Source organism: Acomys russatus, chromosome 22, assembly GCF_903995435.1.
Source record: "Acomys russatus chromosome 22, mAcoRus1.1, whole genome shotgun sequence".
NCBI lineage: Eukaryota > Metazoa > Chordata > Mammalia > Rodentia > Muridae > Acomys > Acomys russatus.
This window is the reverse complement of record NC_067158.1, coordinates 26,633,570-26,658,046: the sequence shown is the minus strand read 5'-3', so window position 1 is coordinate 26,658,046 and position 24,477 is coordinate 26,633,570. Positions and strand designations below refer to the sequence as shown.

The 24,477-nt window shown below is 54.6% G+C and overlaps 1 protein-coding gene across 1 annotated transcript in view; it reads right to left on the bottom strand.

The window, feature by feature from the left end:
* Positions 1–22,232, bottom strand: part of Dok7 (docking protein 7) — a 34,053-nt gene extending 11,821 nt beyond the window's left edge. The window contains exons 1-5 of the mRNA XM_051165032.1: positions 22,072–22,232; positions 21,925–21,970; positions 12,941–13,171; positions 11,087–11,287; positions 788–907 (exon numbers count right to left, since the gene is read on the bottom strand). Of these exons, the coding sequence (XP_051020989.1) occupies positions 788–907; positions 11,087–11,287; positions 12,941–13,171; positions 21,925–21,970; positions 22,072–22,125 (652 nt within the window). The 5' untranslated portion in view covers positions 22,126–22,232. The remainder of the gene's footprint in view (positions 1–787; positions 908–11,086; positions 11,288–12,940; positions 13,172–21,924; positions 21,971–22,071) is intronic.
* Positions 22,233–24,477: the final 2,245 nt, after the last annotated feature.

Here is a 24,477-nt window from a genome sequence, read left to right as displayed (position 1 = left end):
TGAGCAGCAGATATGAAGGGCCTGGTGGTGGCCATGGGTCTGGCTCGGCATTTAAAACTGTGTCTACTTCCCTGGCACAGTCCCATGTGTGGCCACACCCAGACACTGTCCTCATTGGAAACCGTTCACCCAACTCAGGACCTGCCAGAATCTGGGAAAGCCCATTCTGCTGTGGGTTCCTCAGTGCCAGGACCATGAGCCCTTTAGCTCCAGCAGCACACCTGGCCAAGCTGCCCTTGGTGGTTTAGGAGTAGGAGAAGAGGCACGCTCTATAGAGCCTACACCACATGCACCTTGGAACCCCTACACATAGCCAGATAACCTCACAGAGTGGCGGCTTCTAGCCCAAACGCCAGGCTCAGACAGACACCCTGGACCTGAGCCCTAGCTGCAGAGACAGATCAACTGCCACGTGCCAGTCAGTGACCTAGGGCCAAGCTCTCTCTGCTCCATCTCCAGGGTCTTGGGCTTCTAACTGCCCAAACCCTGCAGCTGTGGCTCACCTGGTTCATCCAGAAGGCTGCAGGCCCTAGGGCTCCAGCATTCATGACTGTGGAGGAGGGGCAACTACAGGAGAGCCAGGCCTGAGACATGCCGTCCCACCCCCCCACCACGCCCCCAGGAACCCCAGGCCGCACAGTGGCTAGAGAGCTATGGTCGCAGGCCAGTGGACTCTAGGATCTTAGTTGTAGATGGGAAAGGGCAGGCTATCTCGCTAGGCTGACGAGGCAGGTCACCAGTCCCTGAACCAGCAAATGTCCCTTCCCTGCCACACTCCCACACACACCTGGGAGAACTGGCCGGAGCCCGAATGGGCCTTTGGTTGGGGAGATGCCTCGGACAATGCAGTCAAACAGGAAGCTGATCTGCTCTCCCTCAGCTGAGGACAAGAAGAAGACTCCAGCCCCTGCAGAAGGAGGACAGAGAAACACAAGGAAAGGGGGTGGTCAGCCAGCCCCAGCAGGAGTTGGAGAGACACACAGAGTAGGCCTGGGAGCCCTGGTGGGTGGGTGGAGGGGGATGCAAGAAACCCATGCAATCTCCAGCCCAAATCTAAGTAACCAAATACAATTTCACAGTGCCACACATCCAGAGCCCCAGGCCCTTGGTGTGTCTTCTATTGCTCAGGGAGCCAATCAGGGCTTCACACACAGAACCAGGCATGCTTTGGTCCGTACCACCCCAGCCTGCCTGGAACTGGGCCAAAGCAGCAATCTTTTTCTTCACCGGCAGCAATCTGTCCCCAGGGTGCTGAGCTGACTGCCATCTCTGTAGCAATGGAAGGTCGTGCCAAAATGCCAGCTGAGTGTCCTTCTCAGACAGCACCTGAGCACAGTGAACCCACATCACATGCTCATGAAGGCATCCTGGTCCTGCCTGCACTGTCGGAGACTACTGTCAGAAGAACCCTGCTGTCTGAGCTTGCAATCCTTCCTGTCCGGACAGCCATTCTGAGCTCAGCGCAGGACTCCCTCTCCCCAGCAGGGCCGCCATCCAACTCAGGTTGTCACCTCAGTAGGGCCATCACTGACTCAGACCCTCACGGGGGGGGGGGGGGCTGACTCCATCTGGAGAGCGTCTTTAGACATAGATACCCCTAACCACAATTGATATATGGCCCTTGGCACAGCTAAGCTCCCTGTTGGCTCTCTCCTCCCTGTGCCTATAGGATAATTAGGTACTGTGGTCCTGTTCATATGAGAGGATCGTGCTGCCGAATGCAAACCAAGCATCCTTAAAGTACCTGGTTCCAATTGATTATGTAACCTATCCAGGAAGCACCCACGCCGAGAAAAGTTGCACTAGCTCCTGAAGTGGTTTCCAGAGTGTTCGATCTCCATCACGCTTACAGCCTTCTAAGCCCTGTGCCTCGTCTTCTGCTTCTTTTGCCTCGGTGGTTGCCATCAGCCCCCGCAAGGAAGAAGAGAACCACAGGCTACTCCCCTAAAAAAGTGTTGTTCACCAGCCCACCAGCAAGCACCTCCTATGGGGAGACACGCAGGACAGGCCACGTTCTGCCCTCCAGGCTCCCTCAGGGCTTCCTGAGGCTCTCCCCCAAGCCTGTGCTAAGGACAAGGGAGGCACTTCTCGGAAGTCTCCCTGGGTCTCCGGGAGCCCAGGCTGTCACCTCAGTATGGCCTTCACTGCCTCAGACCCTCACCCAGCGATGTGCCAAGTCACCTGTGGATGCTTGTCCCATTGTGTACCCACCCCACACACGATCAGCTGTCACTCTGAGCAGTGCAGCGTTCCCCTTCACTGAGTGACCTCTCCCCTTCCTGAAGGTCAAAAGGTAAAGATGGACCCCTGAGGTAGCATGTGTCCCAGGGCTGCCTCTGCCCCTCCTGCCCACTCAGCAGACGGAAGGAATGGCATGGAATCTGCCCAGGGCCACTAGGGCAGAGGAACCACACAGGTACTCAGAGCTCCTGTGCCCAGAGAAGCCCAGAGCAATGAGTCAGCAGGAGAGCACCCCTAGGCTGTCTGCCATCAGGCATCAGGCCGGCCCTCCTGCTGGGCCGTGCCTCCACCAAGGGTGAATGAAATCCCTCCCTGGCTGAGTGAATGAGAGCGCAGCCAGGCTGGCTGCACCCACCTGCTAAGCCAAGGCCGTGGGGGCTGGACGCTTGGTGTGTCACCACACAAGAATCTCTCTCTGCTCCAGGCCTCTGCCATTGCCCAAAGAAAGGCAGGCAGGGTCCCTGCAGGAGGGCTCTCGGGGACAGAAGGGAGGGACAGGTCTGTATGGCTGGGGAAAGGGGTTAGAGCTGAGAAGTCCCCTCATTAAATGTTCTGCCTCCAGGTTACACTCCATCTTTGCTAAACACGAGACTGAGGATTCCAGTCCCAAGACACGCAGGATGCTGTGCTCCTGCATGGCCGCCCCAGTGCACACAGGGGATGTGAGCACTGCTGAAGCCTCGTCATGTCCTAAACCATGTGGTGCAGCAATACCATTCCTGTTGCAGAGATAAGCAAACTGAATCCATGACGGGCAGGAGTGATTCCAGGCAAAAGATGGTCTCAAACCCAGGGCAGAGGCCACCACTGGGCACTGCCCAGCATTCTACACCAGGGTGCTGTGGACCCTGCTGCCCACCCCTGAGGTTACCTCCAGAGGCTCACCGGCTCAGCAAGGCCCTGGTGGAAGAGCACTACAAGCCAAGAACTGTGCTGGGCCTTGGTTAAGCAAAGTACACTGGTCATCATCTGCTGGCCAGTCCCCACAAAGCATCCCGTGCTTGTGTCCTGTCCCCATCTACCACTCCACCCACTGTAGGGCTCAGTCAGTTTGGCCCCAGCTCTCATGCAAGGCCAGGCCTCTAATCCTGAGCTTACAGGCAGCTGGCAGAAGCCGCAGGACAATCAGTCCCCCGACTATAAAAAACCACATTACCGAAGGGAGTGGAGCCGGCCCTGCATTCCACCACGGTGGTGTCTGCCGAGTTTCATGCTCCCCCCAGGAGATGTGATCAGCCAGACAAGGTCCAGGAACCTAGCAGCTACCAACCTGGGCCCCAAATGCGCATATGGCATCCCTGCAAGACACCCTATCCACAGCTCTGAAGGACACACGACACATCTTCAAGGGCCCATCAACCTGAGCCCTCAGTGTCCAGGGATAAGGCTGCCCCAGGATACATTTCTATCTCCTACCTTGCCCCTTCCACCTAGGATTCTCTAAAGATGCCCGCCCCACCTGGTGTGCCTCTACATGAGTGATGCTTAGCCATACCCCTTAGCATGCAGCAGTGACCTTTAAGATGATATCACAGGGGCCAGGAGAGACTGCTCAGAGGTTAAGAGCACTGCCTGCTCTTCCAGAAGTCCTGAGTTCAATCCCCAGCAACCACATGGTGGCTCACAACCATCTATACTGGGATCTGATGCCCTCTTCTGGCCTGAAGGTGTACAAGCAGATAAAGCAATCATACATAAAATAAATAAACACGAAGATATCACAGTGGTTCTCAACCTTCCTAACAGTGTGACCCTTTAATACAGTTCCTCATGTCATGATGGTCTCCGATCATAAAATCATTTTGTTACTACTGCTACTGTTATGACTTGCAATGTAAATGTCTTTCTTTGTCTTCTTACCTGACCCACAGATAGAGACACACTGCAATTTCACCTTTCATTAGCTCCAAACTCTGACCCTTAACCCCATCCCAGGAAGCCAGATGTCCACCCTGAGGTGCTTTCACCTCTGACATAGCCCTTGTAGTGGTTTCTCTGCCTCACATCCCTTTACCTGTCTGCTGCACTAGACCCCAGACCAATTACCGTGTGACAGTGGCCCCAGTGACCTCCCAGAACTTGCTGCCAGAGGAGCCACCCTTAGGTAAGAGGCACCTATAGGGACCTTCTCTTTGTTGCTTGTAGGTGTGTGTGTTCCACAAAAAGGTAACGCCCAGGTTCCCTGTCGTGACTGCTTGTCCATGAGGCTAGGTCCCCTTCTTTCACCAACCGTGTGGCTAGCCTGAGCCTTCTCTGAACAGTATAAAGTGACAGAGGTGACACTCTACTCTTCCAGTTCTGAGATGAGGTCACTGATGGAGGCTGGCACCACCCACTTGTGCCGCCCTCTTGGAACCACCCACCATGTAGAAAAGCCCAACTATGCTGCTGGAGGAGCTAGAAGAGGAACTGCAGCCTCCCTACCAACCACAGACCCTGCCATCGTCTTGGCTTTCACGGTTCGAGTGACCCGGTCTGTGCCTAGTGGGACAGAGATGAGCCCTGCCCAGAACTCTGACCCAGAACTATCAGCCCTAAGACAGGCACTGAACTCAGGGTGTTCGCTACATGGCAACGGGTGACACAAGGACCCAGAAACTCTTAGGATGTACCCACTTTTGCTCTAGCAGAGACTGTCCTTGAAATCACTATGACAATGACCTCTAGATATATAGGCACTTCCCAATGTCTCAGGCTTGTCCCAGCAGGGACTAGCATCTTCTTAAATGGAGTTCAGGGACTTCAGCTTGTCACTGGGTAATCCTCACAGCACCTTCCTCAACCGGCAGAACCCTCTCTGCAGGCCCAGAGGAGGCCGCTCCTTCATGACTCCAATTCCACCACCAGCTTATGCTTTCCTACACCTGCTTTAGGCCTTGTGGGTTCCCTGGAGTGGGGTTTCCTTCCAGTCCCCAGGAAGGGGGACCCCCAAAGCCCAACTGAGGCACACTGCAGGTACACAGGGCTACTTCAGTAGGGAGTTGATACTCGATCTCCTGTACAGAGGAAGAAGCCAGGGCATTGGGCTCCATCACAAGTATTGTGAAGCATTGCAGTCAGTCACACACCATCACCGGCATCTCCAAAGAGTGAGGTTTCCACCTAGGAACCTAATTTCTCCTGTGTGGCAGCCTCCAGAGGTCACGTGGCCTGTCTTAGAGGTCAGAGGACACTGTGCCTCTCCTCTCTCTTCTGTACAGAACAGCTTGCAGCAAATCAGCCCCAGAGGACGCAGATGGTGGCCGCTGACAGCTGGCAGTGTCTGAATTACCTAGCAGCTGGTCCTGCTCCCTGGCTCCCAGCTTGGTGCCCACTCTGCCCAAGAAGGCCTTTTGTTCCTCAAGAGGAAGAAGGGCTGGCACGTGGCGGATGGAGGCCTGGGGTAAGCAGCCAGCCCCACCCTGCCCCAGGAACAGCTGCACAGACCGACACCAATACATAAGCCAGCCTATTTCTGCCATTGCCTCCACCAGGCCACAAGCACTCATGGCAGCCCATGTTTCAGTCTCCTCTTCAAAATGGAGCTAAGGTGAACGCCCCAGGTGGTGAGGCCCCATGAGCTAGAGCACTTTGTGAGCACTTAGATGTGTCCCTCTCAGTGTCCTGTAGGGCAGCTCTCAGGAGAGCCACTGTGGCCAGCCTGGGCCTTGTGTGACAACAGGTCCCAAGCTGATGGGGCCCGGACTCACTCTGTATGCTAACGTCACTATATGACTACAGAGGGGGAGCAGTCCACTCAAATCCAGGCCAGCAGAACCTGCAGAGCCAGGAGAGACATGACTATAGGCCTGGAAAAATAGTGACAGGTGGCCAGAGGGGCCTGACTCAGTACCAGCCAGTGAGTGCAAGATTTCTCTGGAGGCCTGATCTCTTGAATGTCAAGCCACCTCTACTGAGTCAAAGGCTTTGCACGTTGTGCCTACTGTCTAGGAAGCCAGCATCACTGGCCCTGCTACCCATGAACAAAGCACTCCAGTCTGGGATGCCTGCATCACTGGCCCTGCTACCCATGAACAAAGTGCTAGAAAAGTACTAGGCTCCACAAAGCCAAGGGTCCTCATCCCAGTCCTGATCCTGCCGCCCCACCTCAGCAAGGGCCCCTGCCTCTCCCACAGTCACCACCTGGATAACACTCCCAGAACTGCTGGCCATCCCACTACAGCTACTGCACAGTTAAACCTTCCTATTCTGGTCTGGAGAGAACCCAGAACCTTCTAGGCCCCACTGCCCCTTCCAGACTTGTAACATAGGGCCAGTTGGTGTCATTCCCAAGCGTCCAGTAAACACTGCTCTAGTGGTCCAGCCTGGGCCAGCAAGCAGCTCTCCAGTCCCTCGGTGTCCCTGTCCACTGCCTTTCCCCAGGATTCCATGTCTCTGTGAGAACCCACGAGGTTAGATTTCGCTTTCATGTGTCAGAATCACACACGGCTATTTGTTTCAAACCATGTCTGCTGGATACAGGCAAAGGGGGCTATAACCTGTCTCCAGTGGCCATGATTGGGAGTGGAGGGTTGCTAGGGCCAGAAATGATGCCAAAAATGGGGAACAGGCCTGAGATGTACTCCCTGGGGACTCTGAGGAGATGCCACAGAAGGAGGGACAGGACAGGACAGGCACAGTACCTGAGAGACAGCCACCAAGATGATCTGACCTAGCCTAGGGGATAGCCTGTCATCCCTCTGCTGTCTACACTGACAAATGTCTCATTAGCATTAGAGGATCCTGCCGTTCTGTGACCAGGTATGATTCCAAGAAGCCTTACAGTTGGCAGAAGCAGGGATGGTTCCCTAGCCAGACACTTCTGTTCATCCTTAATGTCTGCTTCAGCTGCCCTCCCTGACAGGCCTCTCTTCCTAGGCTAACCTCCTCCTGGGTTGCCTTTCTACTGGTTGCCACTAAGCCTGTCCCAGAGCAAGTGGCTCCACAGCTCTCTTTGCCACCAGGCCCCTGGCACCCAAATAAACCAACAAGTCTGAGTAGGTGTGAAGCAACCTTGGGGATGGGGGTCACCTCTATGCTCTCTGGGGAGCAGGCTAGGGCAGAGCCATAAGGCGTGGTTCTGGAGGGGGCAGCGCCAAGCTGCGGTCTGTCCTCGGGGAAGGAAGAGAAGGCATCCCTTGTCTAGGAGGTAGACTAGGAAGAGAAGACCTGTCAGGGAGGGCAGGGGAGGCAGACATTAAGGATTCAGGACCTGCCAAGGCCTTCTGAGAACACTCTCTAGCCACCTGTCCTCTAAGGTAGACAGGGCCAAGCCATGGGCACCATGACTCAAATTTTATAGCCATCATGGCTAAATGGTGGCTCCCAAAAGACCTGTTCACATGCGTCTACGGAAAGGGTCTGTGCACATGGGTTGGAATGTGAGCACAATGCTATCCTGGGTGATCCAGGTGGCCCTACAGCTGGTGACAGTCAAAAGAGAGAGAGAGAAAGGAGGAGGAGGAGGAGGAGGGAGGAGGAGGAGGAGGAAGAGGAGGAGGAGGAGGAGAGAGGAGAAGAGAAGAGAAGAAGAGAAGAAGAAGAAAGAGAAGAAGAAGAAGAAGAAGAAGAAAGAAGAAGAAGAAGACAGAAGAGAAAGAAAAAAGAAAGAAGAAGAAGAAGAAGAAGAAGAAGAAGAAGAAGAAGAAGAAGAAGAAGAAGAAGAAACAACCAGCTGGGAGTCCAGGAGTGCAGTTAATGGGGAAATCAGAAATAACCTCAGGGGCCCTAGAGGAAAGAAGGTCAAGTCATACAGACCCTTTCACTGGGGACTGTTGGCCCCAGACTGTGAAGGAGCCAATTTCTGTTGCTTTAACAACCCTGTCCTGGTTTGTGGTCAACTCCAGACACCTGCTGCTCCCTAAGCCACCGTGGGCTGCAGCTCCTTTCCCAGGCTGCCCACACGTAGGGCAGATGCATGTCTCCAGTCCTCCTTATGCCATGCATCCCATTTTGTGTCAGGGAGTCACAGCTTGGCTGCAGCTGTTACTATGACCAGCTAGAGCAGGGCCAAGTGTGTTCCTATTGGAGAACAGAGCCCCAGGGCACCTGTCAGGAGAAGAGGGGTGGGCTCCCCTAGTCAGTTCCTCCATACTGCTCTTTCCAGAGAGAGAGAGAGAGGCATCTTTCCTGAAACCCTATGGATAAACATCCAATCAGGCCATGCTGAGCCTGGCTATGCTCTACAGGAGTTAAGTCCAACTTTACACCTCACGCCCTCCTTACACCCCAGCATAGGCCAGGGGTACATCCCTAATGGGGGCGGGGGATGAGTGGGCAGGGATGAGTGGGCAGATTGCAGGAGTCTCATATGCCTGTCTTGGGAGTTCCACTACTCAGAATCTGGGCCTCTAGACAATAGAGGCTCCCTGGCCCTGATGCATCACCTAATCATGGTCAACACATAGCCTTTTCCAGCAGTCAGTGACCTGCGGGCCAAGTAGGATTTGGGCTGGAGCGAGAGGATTCCCAGCAGTGCCAGTGCCAGGCCTCTGAAGCAGGACCCAGACTAGCCGGCTCCAGGCGCAGTGGTTCCAGGCAGCTTCCTGCAGCTAATTCAGGACCTTGCTCAGAAGCCTCAGGTCAGCCCTGAATAGTTTACCACAGGCGCAGGGAAAACACAACAGCTCAGGTCAGGTGCTTGCTTTCTCAGCAGAGCTAACACACAGTGCCCAGAATGGTGACAAGCAGAAAGGAGCCCACTGGCACCAAGAGACTGAGCTGTAAACTCAGAAACCCCAGAGGAGAAATGTGCGACAGGCTCCAATACACTGACACCCAGACAAATCGAACAGGTCTCCAGGGAAATGGGTCCTCCTGGCCAGCACCACCACCCCTAACCTGGGAACCCCACAGACCTTGAAGCAAGGATTCCGCCATGCTCCACAGAGTGACTCCAGGAACTCCCAAATGAAGCGTCTCCGAGGAATGAGAGGCCACTATATGACTGATCAGTCTGCAGTTCTCAGCTATAAAATGACAGAGGGGACCAACTGGCCAACCCATCACCACAGCCACAGGTCATCCTGGAATCCTCTGCTCTTGACGCCTGCCAAGGAAGAAGGCTATGCACTATAGCTAGCTAGGATATGGCTGTGGTTGTCACAGTGCTGTGATGTCATGCTGCCACAGTGCTGGGATGTCACATTGACACAGTACTGTGATGTCATGTTGCCACAGTGCTCTGACGTCACATTGACACAGTACTGTGATGTCATGTTGCCACAGTGCTGTGATGTCATGCTGCCACAGTGCTGTGATGTCATGCTGTCACAGTGCTGTTATGTTGCCACAGTGCTGTGATGTCATGCTGCCACAGTGCTGTGATGTCATGCTGTCACAGTGCTGTTATGTTGCCACAGTGCTGTGATGTCATGCTGTCACAGTGCTGTTATGTTGCCACAGTGCTGTGATGTCATGCTGCCTTGTTGTCCAGGGAGACATGTTGCCTAGCCTCACCTCCTCATGTATTCTTTTGCTAAGCACATCTGTAAATCACACCTCATCTCAAAGGTTCCCATGAGACTACTGCCCACTCAGAGGCCAGCTGTCTGTTCCCAGTATCCAGCAGAGACTATGGGGCATGGTGCCCACCCCCCTCAGCCCTTTTCAGAACATGAGGTCCAGGAAGCTAGAGCCCGGCACAACACATATCTATGCCATCCCGGAGAGAGGGAGGCATCACTCTTGGAGCCCTGATATGCAGCCTATCAGGCCATACTGAGCCTGGCTATGCTATATAGGAGCTAAGCCCAACTTCTTACAACTCACACCCTCCTCACACTCCAGCATAGGTCAGGGGTACCTCCCTGACATGTGGGGTGGAGGGTAGGTGGGCAGGTTGCAGGAGTGTCAACTGCCTGACCTAGGAATTCTACTACTCAAGGTGTGGGCCTCTAGACCACAGGGGCTCCCTGGCCTTGATACAGCACCTAACCATAGTCGCCTCAGGCCCATGAGAGGCCAGGTTGCCAGGAAGATGGGCACCTTGGGTATCAGCAAAAGTACATAGTGCAGCCGGCCTTTCAAGAGAGGAAAAGGGTTCTGTTCCTCTAGTCACTGCAGGTCCATACTCCCCCACCATGTATACAGTCCCCTTAGAGACCAGTGTAGCGGGAGTTCACCTCACCCTGGTCACATATGAGTTGAGACCTGCATGCCATGGCCCTGGGGACTCAGGGGTAGGGCCTTTACACCTCCCACGGCCAGGCCTACCCTTCCCACATGTGGCCATCTCACTGTTGACATTCTGACAGCTCTGGGCAGCACAGCAGTCAAGGTAGCTGGTGTGTCTAGTGCAGCAGTTCTCAGCCTGTGAGTCAAGACTCCCTTTCACAGGGGTCGCATATCAGGTGTCCTTCATATCAGACATTTACATTATGGTTCATAACAGTAGAAAAATTATAGTTATGAAGTAGCTATTGAAAATAATGTTGGGGGTCACCACAACGTGAGAAAACTGTATTAAAAGGTCACAGCATTAGGAAGGTTCAGAACCACTCGTCTAGAGTAATGTTTGGCCAGTGAATGCAGGTCTCTGACGGTGGTATCCAAGGGACCCAACTCATGCACTTACTTTTTCGTATTGTTTTCATTCAACGTGGACAGAAGGAACCTTGACACTGACCTCAGACACAAGCCACACAGTGACACCAGACTGTTCTCTGAAGTTTCCCAGGATCCCTCAAGCTCCCTCTCATTCTCAGAAACAGCCAGGGTTCAGGCTCAGTGCTGAGAGCCATGCCTGGCCTGAGCAGCTGCAGTCCTATTGCTTGGGGACACAGTCCACAGCCTCCCACCAGGTCTTCAAGCCCATAGACCAATTGGCTCAAGGGTCCCCAGTATCCTCCATGCACAGCATACTTACAGTACCCACACCTGGTCCCGCCTTCGAAGATGAATCCATTTGGCACAGCCCCATAGCGCCGGAGATCAGACAGCTTCCACTGTCCCATGACGGCTGGAGGGATGTCTTTGGCCAGGACGAGGATGTCATTGCAGAGGTGGAGAGTGGCTGGACCGCTCTCCAGTTTGGTGCCAGGAGCTACTGTCACATGGAACCTATGTACTGAGGGCCAGATAGTGGGCAAAAAGGGCATTACCAGGGGTGGCTGAGGTGGGAGGCAGAGCAGTATCCCAGGATTGGGCTGGTGAAGCTGAGACGTGTCGAGAAGTGCTAAGGATGTCAGTGGGCCCCGTTCACATTCCATCCATATTCCAGGATCTTCCTTAGTCAGAGACGAGCAAATTCTCCAAGGGGACTGACCACTGCCCAGCCCTCCCCTACAGATTTAATACAGGTCCCATGCACCAAGGCCACTCCTTGGGGACCCTTCCCATCAAGGCAGCCACTGTGGTCCCATCACAGAGACGGGGAAGCAAAGTTCAGAAGGTCCTACTTTGGTGTGTGGAGTGGAGTACATTTTTTGTCCTGTGTCCAGATTTGGAGGCAATGGTTGGCAGATCTCCCTGAGACTAGCATGACTCAGAGGTGACTAGATGCTGCCATGTTCCTATCCATCGCTTCAGCTCAGCCCTTCACCTTGAAAACCTTAAGGAGCAGAGACAATTCAGTCCTGTCCTCTCCCCTCTCCTAGAGCACCCCACTCAGAAGCCCATCCCTGTGAGCCTGTCTGCATTGTCTGAATGCACTGTCTATGTGTCAGTCCCCTGCCCACTTCATCTCGAGACCCCAGAGCCAGAGGGACCCTAGTAATGGTCCTCTGACAAGCTGTGGCCTTAGGTTTGTCCTTGGTAAGCTCACCCTTGAGTCTACAGGGATCTGTCAAGCCACATCAATTCTCTTTTGACATCTGTGGAGAGGCCTTGGAAGTCCACCACCTTAGTGGAATGACCCTGTCTTGCCTCGATGGCGGGGTGAGTAACCACCAGAGAATTCTCTAGATAGATGAGAGCTTCTGGCCTGTACCATAACTGCACTGTCCACATACACGACTCTACGACTAAAGGCCCACCAGGCTCCATGACTCTTGGATGGATGAAAGCAAAGCTTCTACCTCTGCTGCCTAAATCTCAGCATGTGTGGACAATGTGTTTTATTTATTCTTCTTCATCATCATCATCATCATCATGGGTATGTGACATGTGGGAGTACAGGTGCCCACTGCCACAGTGTGCCAGTGGAGGTCAGGGGACAATTTTGTAGAGTTGTTTTCTCCTTCTACCCTGAGCCCCTGAAAGTTGATGCCTCTGCATGAGTTCTGAAATGGTACAGAACACATGGGTCACTAAGCATGGGGCTGGAGACGGCCCTTCCTAAATGGCTTGGGGCCAGCTTGGTTAGCTAAGGGTGACAGTTTAAAAGATTTATTTATTAATTATATACACAGTGTTCTGCTTACATGCATACCTGCCTACCAGAAGAGGGCATCAGATCTCATTACAGATGGCTGTGAGCCACCATGTGGTTGCTGGGAACTGAACTCAGGACCTCTGGAAGAACAGACAATGCTTTTAACCGCTGGGCCATCTCTCCAGCACCAGGGTGCCAGTTTTAATAGGGTCATTTTAGGGACAACAAAGGGTCTAGCCCTAGCCCCTAGCCTGAGCACCCATAAGGACCCACCTGGCTCTCTTACTTGGAGGCGTCCACCTATTTTCATCTTTTCTACAAGATTCGCTGGGGTCTTGTTTGTTTCTACAGCCCACATTGGTGAAGGACCCGGGGCATCACCCCAGACCCTGCACTCACGGTACTTACCCTCACCCAATGCGTAGCGGATACGGGTATCCCAGGCACACATGGCCTCATGGCTGTCAAAGCCCAGCATGACGGCCTGGGACAGGCAGATGATGGCCAGAGTGTGGGCCAGGCCCTCATAGGGCAGGGCAGGCTCCAGGCCACAGATGTCCTCTAGAGTGAGGCTGCTACGCTCCCGCAGGCCTTTGGAGCGTTCACACCTGTCCTTGTAGACCAGCATCAGCAGGCAGTCTGTTCAGACAGGCAAGAGGCCATCAGAGTGCTGCCTGTACTGTTCACTGCCCCCAGCCTTACCACTGTCCCTAGAAGACCTTAGCACTGCTGGACAGAGACTGAGGTTCAAGGCTGATGCTGAACAAATGACTTATCCAACCTAAAAGAGCCACAGGATAAGAGCAAGCCCAGCCTACTCTGGGTGTCTGGAGCCCACCAGACATATGTCCCCCCAGGACCCTCGGGCCCACTCTGAGCCCTATGCTTCTTGCTCCTTTTTGCCCAGTCTATGTAGTGTAGTGAGTATGCCTAACCTGGCTGCAGTGGAGAGGACCGGGCCCTCCAGAGTAAGGGCCTCTTGGAACTTCACCCAAAGTGCATTTCCCATCTGCCTTGGAGTTGCCAGCCCTGCCACCGCACTGCACCACAGGAGTGCTAATCCCCATGAGGTGATTGGAAGCTGGGTAGGCTGGTATACATGCTATGCTCACACCTCCCTGACCTCTACAGTCACCATCAGCCTTAGTCAGAAGGTCCCCCAGTAGCCAGGCCTTCACACCAGCAGCACCTGCCCTTCAGGGTGCCTTCCTGTGAGGAGAGTGTAGGCCCACGAGCCCAGTGCAGACACCTAAATACTTCTCAGCTGAGGCACCCCCAAATAGCACGTGGCACATGCTGTGGATGGACAGTGGGCTACACCAAGAGTGGAGAAAACCTCACAAGGGCCACAGAGCAAAGCCAGACATTGCTGCAAACAGCACTGGCAAACCTACATAGGGACCCAAATTCCAACCACAACTCCCAGAGCCTCTGTGGTTTTCCTTCCTTCCCTATCTAGAGCCTGAGAGCCAGGATCATGGAGGCTGACACCAGCAAGCTTTCCTTGAGAGCCAGGGCTTTGGGGGCCACAGAGTCAATTCCTCTGCTACCCAACAGGGTGGGCAAGCAGCCAGGTAGCACGTTCACCAGTAAGCACAGCTGTGTGCCACTTACAAAGCCAAGGAGGAGAAGGGAGGAGGGCCAGGAGCTGGAGTCTCGCTATGGAGACCTTATCTCTAAAAGAAGGTAGGCTCCCTGCTTCCTGTGTGTGGGCTAAGATGCGAGCCCTCAGTTGCTGCTCCAGCACCATGCCTGCCTGCTGCCACGTCCCTCTGCACGATGATGATGAGGTTACAGTTAAGAGGGTGTCTTGAGCCTCAAGGGAGATGTTGGACTGTGGGGTCTTTTTGTTTGTTTGTTTGGTTGGTTTTTCGAGACAGGGTTTCTCTATGTAGCTTTGGCTGTTCTGGGCTCGCTTTGTAGACCAGGCTGGCCTCAAACTCACAGCGATCTGCCTGCCTCTGCCTCCCGAGCGCTGGGATTAAAAGCGTGCACCACCACAGCCGGCTTGGACTGTGAGCTTTTCAACAGTGTGACTGGAGACTCTTGAAGTGGGACCAAATGCGTTTTGTATTACAAAGAGGCCACACATCTGTGGGGGACAGAGAGCGGAGCGGTTTGAAGAGAATGTCCCCCGTAGGGGACCACTACAGTTGGTGGAGCTATTTGAATGACATTTAGAAGGTATGGTCTTGCTCGAGAAAGTATGCCACTAGGGGTGGCCTTTGGGGTGTCAAAAGACACCTGCCATTTTGTTTGGTTGTTTGGGTTTTTTGGGTTTTTTTTTTGTTTTGGTTTGGTTTGGTTTTTTCAAAACAGGGTTTCTCTGTGTGGCCATGGCTATCCTGAACTCACTTTGTAGACCAGGCTGGCCTCAACTCACAGCGATCCACCTGCCTCTGCCTCCCGAGTGCTGGGATTAAAGGCATGCACCACCACGCCTGGCCTGACACCCACCATTTTGAGTTAGCCCTCTCTGCCTCCTGTTTGTGGATACTGATGTGAACTCTCAACTTCTGCTCCAGCACCACGCCTGCCTGTCTGCTAGCATGTTCCCACCATGACGGTGATGGAGTCTCATCCCTCTGGAACTACAAGCCCCCAACAAACCCTTCCTTCTACTAAAAAACAAACGTGCTGGGGCCTCCACTTCCCAATGGGAATCTTCCCATTGTTTATAGCCAATCAGAGGGGGAAAACAACTTGTAGGAATCCACATGCCACCCCAGGTTCTGGCCCCATTCCTCTCAGACACAGGGAAGAAGGACCTGAATGAGAGAGTCCCTGGCACAGAGCTCAAAACTGGGCCCAGAGCAATGTAAACACAACAAGGCCACAGTCTCTCCGAAGCATCCCCAAACATGTGACCTGAGAAATGAAAACCCACTCGGGGGTCCACAAAGGAAATCACAGGAACAACAACACAAGTGAGCACAGCCAAGGCCCTGTATGCCCACAGTGTCTGGATGGCAGAGGCAGAGGACCCCCTCTCCCACCAGCTGGCAGATCCAGCATCCTCATCTGTTACACAGACACTGAAGGGCACCGCTGGTACCAACGCCCTAAGGACTGAATGTGAGAAGGTGTACAGAGCCCACATGCGGCGGGCACTTACAGTGTGCTCACATCCCCACACCACTTTCAGCTGCAGCCTGCCGGCTGTCTGCTGAGCTTTGTGAGATGTGGCCAGTGCATACCAGAGACTGGGCCCACGGTGGCCAAACAGCCCTGGATCCTTTCACCTCTCAATTCCCTGGCGGGCAGGACTCAAGAGCCCCAGGCCCTTCTTCCCCTGGGAAGCCACTATGACAGAAGCAGCATCTGAGCCAATGTCCTGCTTCGGCTGCTGCCTGCTTGAGGCTGACCTTGCTACCCATCCTGCAGACACACTGGCCATCCCATCCCTGCCCATAAACCTGCCAGTCCTTCAGGCTTCAGTGTTGCCAACCCTGCTAAACTGCTCAGCCTCCTCCCAGGCTCACCTGAAGAGCACCCTCAGGCCAGGGTCCCCCGACCATCCCCCTCACATCCCACCCTACCTCTGCGACTCCAGCATCCCTCAGCACAGCTACCAAGAGCAGCATCTCTACCCTTATCTGGTTACTTAGGCTCCAATGGAGGCCCAGCCTCAACCTGTGTTGGTATAGCAGAGTCCAAAACTCATCCAGGAACAGCCTTCTGCTTCGGGGACAACAAGATTGTCACGCGCTTTTTTCAGAAAGTTAATGTTCCCAATGATAGGATCAAGAATGGTGTCAACGATGGAATACTACTCAGCTATTAAAAACGAGGAATTCCCGAAATTTGTGGACAAATGGATTGATCTAGAAATTATCATAATGAGTGAGTTCACCCAGAAGCAAAAAGAGACAAATGGTATATACTCACTTATATCAAAACACTAGTCCAAGGGATACGTACCATGAAAAACTTTACTTACCAAAAAAGTGGGTCAGAGGAGAGGACATCCTATTGAGACTTTAGGCGAGAGTAGGATGGAAGAAAGAGGAAATAGTAGGACCCACAGGGTCCTGGAAACCTACAAGAAGAACTTTATGACAGGCAGATCTGGGTCCTGGGGTCCTCCTCAAACTAAGGCACCAGCCAAGGAGAATATAGGCAGTAAACTTCGAACCCCTACCAAGACCTAGCTGACAAACAGGATATTCTCCACCGTTGAGTGGAGAGTAAGATCTGACTCTCACACGAACTCTGGTGCCCCTTTTCTGACCACGTCCCCCGGATGGGGAGACCTGGTGGCACTCAGAGGAAGGATAGCAAGTTACCAAGAAGCGACTTGATATTCTAAGAGCATATATAGGGGGAGGAGGTCTCCCTCAGTCACAGACATAGGGGAGGGGAGAAGGAGAGAAATGGGAGGGAGGGAAGAATGGGAGGAAACAGGGGAAGGGCTAACAATCGAGATGCAATATGAATAAATTAATAAAATTAAAGAATGAAAAAAAAAAAAAAAAGAATGGTGTCAAAGGCCGGCGTGGTGGCGCATGCCTATAATCCCAGCACTTGGGAGGCAGAGGCAAGTGGGTCTCTGTGAGTTCGAGGACAGCCTGATCTACAAAGTGAGACCAGGACAGCCACGGCTACACAGAGAAACCCTGTCTCGGGGAGGGGGGGGGAAGGGGGAGACGGTGTCAATAAACTTTTCCTTAGAATATCAGACAATAAATACATTAGCTTTACAGGGACGGCAGCTTCCACCACACTCAACTCAAGCCCCCGGCGCAGTGTGGGAAAGGGAGCCCCCAGCATAGTGTGGGAAGGCTGTGGAGGCTTCTAGCAACACCTCAAAAGCAGGCAGTGGACTCAGATTGGCCCATCTCTAAGGTAGAATCTGCTCACAAGTGGCACCAAGCCTGATGTCTGATTGGTTTAAAGAGCCACAGGAAGGACCCCATATTTGATCCAGGGACTTTATCCCAGGTGGACTGATGCCACCCCTCAATCTACCTGACCTCTGACACTAACTCTCAATCTGTGACACCTCAGGACACTGAAAGTCAGTGAGCCCCTTCTTGCATCTACGAGAGATGAATGGTGACCACTTTCAGCCTTGGGAACCTGTAAAGGTGACATCTGGGAAACTGGGAGACAAGCCCCTCAGTTACCCTGGAGACACTGACACATTCTCACATGAGATAGAAGATGGAGTGTGAGAAAGGCCACATGGACATAGGCAGGGAGTGGAGCCTTAAGGCCGTAGGTCAAGGATATTTAGAGCCACTGTGAGCAACAGCAGGCAGTGAGCATGTGGCCCTGCCGTGGCTGACCTCACTTAGACTGCAAAAGGATAAACGTCTGCTGCTGCTGCTGCTGCTGCTGCTGCTGCTGCTGCTGCTGCTGCTATTGGAAACCAGTTTATGTGCTCGGGTTTTCAAGTTGCAGCTACAGCAAGCCAACACAGGCTTCAGAACAGTGTCTGTATTTCCAACTAAAACAGGACAAGATGGCATTTTAGTGCTACAGAAGCCACAGCCGCTGCCAGGGACCTCAGCCCCTGGCACATGGTTCCATGGGCCTGGGCATGGAGGTAACTGGCTGGACAGATGAAAAGGGGTTTCCCCAAGGCAGGCCTGAGTGGACCGAGAGACACTGGGACATATAAGCCAACAACAGCTATCAGCACAGTACTATGTGGAGAACAAGAACAGGTAAACTGATGGTGGCCAGGGCCCTCCTGAGTGTCAAGGGTGGGACTTATCAGAGATGAGCAAATAAATGAGCCCTCAAGGGCTCAGCTTAGCAGCCCCACACAGAACAGTCAGGACAAAGGCCCAGAGGCCTCTATGAAGACTTGAAGGGCCAGGAAGACGAGACTGAGTCACACACAGACAGGTGAGCCAGGAAGGCTTGGTGCCCAGAAGCTAGCTCTAAGAGTGTGGAGCATGGAAGACTGGCCCCAGCCTTGGCTACTGGATAGAGAACAGATTCATAGGGACAGCATGGCTCCAGACACTCCTGTCCTGTCCCATTAAAGGATGCTGTGGGCCTGGGCTGTACAGGAGTGTAGGAAGAAACAGCCATAGCACCAGCTATTTGAACCTGTTCCCATCCTTCCAGGCAGGAGTCACAGGACTGTCTGTAGGTTGGCAGGGAGCGGGCAATGAAGACCAGAAGATGGCTCCTGGGATGGGGGCAAGAAGAGGTTGCCTGGGGAGGGCTTTCAAGAGTACATCTGGGACCAGGGTCTTTCCTAGATGGATGAAGCTAAGAAGCCCATTGGACACTGAATGGCCATGTGGGCAGGCAGCTGGAAGGCATCTAAAGATGTAAAAATAACCATGGACTTGTCATGAGCTCACAGAGGCCCTCACAGCCAGGGCCCAGGGCCATGCAGAGGGCAGGAGGGACAGAAAGAACTGAAGCCTCTGTGTGGACATACACACCACATGGAAGACAGAGTGATCAGGCCTGGAGGCTACAGGGGACAGGGAGGGTGGAGCAGTCAGGAGGTAGAAACCAGTGGCAGTAGCTGTGGGGCGGGTCTAGCCCTGAGGTCACAGTGACCTTAAGGCAATACCCTCAGAAGTGCTGTAGATAGGAGCAAGCAGCAAGCAGCAAGCAGCCTGAGATCACCCTGAGCCTGGGGACATGAGACTCATAGACGTGGGAGTGGCCCAGAGTGTGTACATCATGAGCAGCCGGGGCTCAGCGCTGAGACCCAGGAAAGTCAGGGCCCACCTCTGTCCTCTCTAACCATCTTCCTGGCAGCCGTGGGAGAAGCCAGGCAAGGACCAATGTAGAGCATCCAGCTAAGTACAAAGGTGGTCAGGGAAGGTGTGGCTCTCTGGATCACACAGCACAGGAGGTGAATCCCATTTCCATTCCCTGTGGTGTTCCCATGAAGAGAGGGGTCTAGCTACCATGCCACCCTGTCCTCAGCCTTGGGCTGAGGTGTCACCCCCATCCCACCAGAAAGGAGGCAGAGGTCTAGATAACCCAAAGCCAGAGGTGACACAAGGAGCTATTGAGTCACCATCCATGTATTCCTGAAATACACCCGTCATTATCAGAGCACCAGCTGGCACGGGACTACAGCTTCTAGGGAGCTTCAAGGCTCCCCTGTCCCCATGTGTGGGCTCAAGGCCTCTGCTGTCATCCTGAGCAGTGGGCGGGGTATTCTCCTGCAGGTGGAGTCTTTGCATCTCTCTGGGACAGCCCTCAGGAGAGAAGGCCCTGGCGGGAGACAGGCTATAAGACCTCCCCCACTCCTATGTCTGGAATTTGGCCGCTGCCAGGTCCTGGACTTGGTGGCTTTCCCAAGCTAGATGAAGCCCCTGAAACAGCTCCCACGGGAAGCAGCAGGTTTGCACCCTCTGAGGATGCTGTCCACTGCTGAGGACCCTCCACTGGCTGTCTGGAGCTCTCCGTCAGGAGACAACACCCAAAAGAAAGAAGACAGGCTGAGACCCCCAAGTTCTGGTCTCAGTGAGCCACTGGCCCAGACAGTGCACCCCTCCCCTGGAGGTCTGTCCGGAGAGCGGACCCAGATGCACATCCTTCATTCACCAGTGAGACAGGCCTGGTGAGAAGAACGGCACATCAACTGGCCCTTTGGGGACACTGTGGTGCAGTAGTTGTGCTGGGGGCTGCAATGTAAAACAAAGTTTTACTATTTTTGCCTAGCCACTTCCTTCCATGAGCTCATACTGCCTACCAGGTTCTAACACTGTGAAACACACCTCTGATTAAAAAAAAAAAAAAATTCCCTCTTTTCTGCCAGCTAAATCCTTCTTACAAGACAGCTGCCAGTGTTGGCACTACACACAGTAGAGAGGGCATTCCGAGAAAGAACTCTTTGCTCCCCAACCTCCTGGTCCCTCTCAACTACCTCCCATGAGCCTCCACAAAGGAAGCCACAATTTTAAAGCCAAGGATCCCTTGGTTTCTTAGGACAAGGAAACAGAGCCTTCCTCTCCCTTCCATACCAGAGCAACAGCGTCCAGGACACAAGTCCTCAAGGACACAGGTGTCAGCCTCCATCTAGAGGGGAGGGCATGGGTGGGGCAGGGAAGAGCCCGTCTCTGATGGGCTAAGACAGGGAGGTAGGAGGAAGAGTCACAGTTGGGGGGTGGGGGGTGGGAGGTGGGGGTGGGGTGGGGTATGGGCTGTGTAGCTTAGGAAGAAGTCACAAAAAGCGTCACACCCTCCACACTTGACTCACTCACCTACACCTAATACACCCTAGCCGAACCCCTCTGGGGACAGTTTGTAATCCAGGTTTCTTTGCCAGTCTCACTCCTGGGAGTCTCTGGCCTACTCACTGCCTAGCACATGAGAAGCTCTCAGATCCCAACAGAGTCAGTGAGCACGCCTCAGGATGCTCTACAGAGCAGCCTTCCCTATGACCCCTCACCAGCCAGACCAGTGTTTTGCACATGGCCTAAGTTGATCTAAGTCTCTTACACTCACTATGGCCTTTAATTCTCTTCAGCTCCACCCCACCCGCGAGCCTGGTAGTGTCCAGAGCCCCTTCCCTCCCCAGTCTCCGATCTCTGTCTCCCAGACATCCTTGGAGAGCAACCAAAAAGAGACTGTCCACCAAAGCGGCCAGTGCATCCTGCCGCCCCTTCTGGGAGCTGACAGACACCCAGCATCCCGGAAGTCACTTTGGCTGCCTGCACATGTGTGAGACTGTCACACTCACACACCCCCCACCCAACTTCCCCTACAGACCCCTGGGTGCCTGGGCCAGCTCCAAGGCACCTGTCTTCTAAAACAGCTGCAGTCCCAGGCTGGAGCTGCCGAACTGCCCTGGCTCCTTGGTGACCCTTCCCATACTGAGAGGAGCAGATCCTAGCACCAGTTCTCTCTTCCCAGAAGTCTGTCGTGTCCCTGTCCCGTCCCCCACCTCCTGCCGCCAAAAGAAAAAAAAAAAAAAGTAACTTTTCTAGGACACAAAAGTAGTCCTTTTCCTACCTGGCAGAACCCACCTTTGCCCTACCTGAGAGGATGGAACTGAGGAGGGGTGCCACTGCCTGGGATGAGGCTTGGGAGCTCCTGATGCAAACATTTTCACCAGGACACTTATGTCCCCGTGACACACTCTGCCTGCTGCTCTATGGGAAGGCTGCAGCCCGCCTGGGCTTCTAGCAGGAAAAGGGTTAGTTAGCCCACAAAGAAGCCTGAACCTCCAACTCCACACTCGGAACCAGGTTGGGGCTGTGTTGTGAGTGGACGGGTCCCAGGGTCTCGGCGCCGGAGCGGCTGCGACTGCGACTCTCCGGTTACCGCCGCGGGGCCGGGTTTCAGTGGCTCCCCCGCGGCTATTTCGGGAGAGCTGGCACCTCGGCCACGCGTCGCAGGGCCCACAGGGTCTGGTCGGCTCGCCGAGACCCGCCACCCGCCGCCCCGCCCGCGGCCCGGCCGCTCACCTGCCACCGGCGATGGCTTGCGCAGCACCAGCCACCTACTCTTCCACTGCGGAGACAGGACAGCGTGAGAGGCCGCCGGCGCGCCCGCCCCGCGCCCCCGCCCCCGCCCGCGCGCACCCCCGCCCCGCGCCCCCGCGGCGCCCCAACCTTCTTGCCGTCCCGCAGCTTGACCTGGCCCTCCACCAGCGCTGCCTCGGTCATCTTCTGTCATGGTTCCCGCCGCCCGCCGCGCCCTCTCCACGCGCCCCGGGCGCCCGAGCCCAGGGTCACTTTCAAAATAGCTCCGGGAGGGCCCTGGGCTGCGCCAGGAGGGCGGTCCCGGCGCGGCGGGCGGGGCGCAGCTACACCGGGACCTAGATGCGGGGGAGACTGGGCGGGGCGCCCTGGAGCCACAGTCTTTAAGACCCTAGCCAAGTGCAAGCCAATAGGTGGCAGTGGGCTTGGGCAGCCTCTGCACTGCCAGGCCGCAGTGTTCCTGCCAGGCCTCAGGACCACTACCTAACACCCTGAAACTCAGCCTGGGAGGAGAAAGTGGGACAGAGGCATTTTCTAAAAGGGAAGGAAACTGTCCCAAGACGACCCCACAGAAGGCTTCGTGGCCCTGCGCCTGCTCAGTCCCGGTTTTAGTTTGGCTTCAATGGCTTCATCCTTTACACCTGCCCTTCCCCCACGAGGCACCCCTGAAGACAGAACAACCTACAACAGCTCAGGCCCAGGACATTCCCTGTCCTTAGGTCTTCTCCACCCCAGAGGTGGCTACCCTCCAGACACGTAGAGGAGATAGTAGAACAGACCTCTGCGTAGGTGGCTGCCAGGACCAGGACCCACGGTGCCACCTTATTACCGGCGGTCTCCCAGACTGGTCTCTCCCACTCCTGAAAGCCAGCTTGCACCAGCCTTGCAGCATGGAGGGCATGGAGAGCATTAGGGGGCTATGCTGCCTGGTAACCTACTCACCTAGCCAATTGGCCTCGGAGCCTCTGGATTTTTCTTCCTCAGCCTGCCCCTCAGGCTCCGGTCCTGAGATGTCTATGGCCATTCCAGGTTACTGTGGAACCTAACTGCTTTGACAGGCCTACGTCATAGACTCCCCAGATAAGACCCATGACTTAGGAGCACCCCAGGAGACAGAACACCCACACTTGGGAACTAACTGCATCTAGCAAAATAAACTCAGACAAGCAACGAAGCCCTGTGTGTTTGCCCAACCTGATCCTCGATTCCCAAGGAACGCTGGTCCAGGTAGAAAGGGGCGAAAGGCCAAACTGCATTCCATCCTGCCATGTGCGGTCTTCACTCCACCTTGTATAGCCGCCTCTGGCTGCTTCCTTTCTGCTCCATACAGAGAAGCTGATGGTCAGAGTGGTGTGAGGACTCACGGCCAGAACTGACCCACATGCGCTGACACTAGGGGAGTACTCAGCCTGGGAACCCTGGCCACAGCCCCTCCAGGGAATCTGGAGGACAAACTTTAGGTAGACCATAGGGCTGGTTTTAATGTCTTCCTGATATCTTGCTAGGGAGAGGGTACCAGGTCTAGGAAGGAGCTCTGCATGTGCCTCACCCTGCATCACCTGTGCAGCGCACTAGTGCCTTCTGCTCAACAGTTGCTGGCCACAGAGCCCCATTCATCCTCCCCACACATCGAAGGCCCCTGGGGACTGGCTTGGGACAGCCGGTGTGGAGTCAGTTGGGGGTTGTAGCAATGACCACATCCTCCCGGCCCAGGCGCCTGGCACTTGCTCTTCCCTTCAGGGAGGGGCCACGTCCTGCTGCATTCCAAGCGCTGGCCTTGGCCCAAACCCCAGCCACGCCTGGCAGCTGCACCTGCTCCCACACTGGCCCCGGAAATGTGGACGCCACGGGGGACAGACAGCTTCCTTCTCCCACTCTGCATGACCTACAGGACAGCACTGTGGTCACCAAGGCTGCCTGCTGAAAGGTAGGAAGGACTATCGGCCCAGTAGAGGTCAATCTGGCCAAGAATTCTTGTGACCTTGGCCCTCTTTGTGCCTCAGTTTCCCCAGATGTCACCACCAGAGTTGCCGGGGCTCTATCTCTGGCCACTGAAGCAGATGACCAGAAGGATGTTAAGCCTCCTAAAGAAACAAGGTGACAGCTGGAAGGAGTAGGATGGCAGGAAGGCAGTCACATGTGAAACAGGATGACACTCGGACCCACACCCCCGCCTGGCACCGCTGCACACTGGACACCACAGGAGTTTAAGGAAGATTACAGCTGTGGTCACAGCTGCACCCCTGTCTGAGCTCACAGCCACAGTGCTGCTGCTAGACATTGTGGCCAGCTAGACTGCCACCGCCACACCCAGGGCCACAGGATGCTACTGTTCCATCAGTGGCTCTGCAGGCAGACCTCTGTGAGATGCTGCACTTGCCGCTTACCAGTCAAGACCATGCACACCATCATGTGGCCTCAGCTTCCTGTCTCAGCCTGGCTTTGTTATCATTGACAGAGGTGACTGCACATGCAAGAGATCAGTTTGCACACACAGGGGAGGGCGGAGCCAGTTGGTCTGTCTGGCTTGGCATCTCT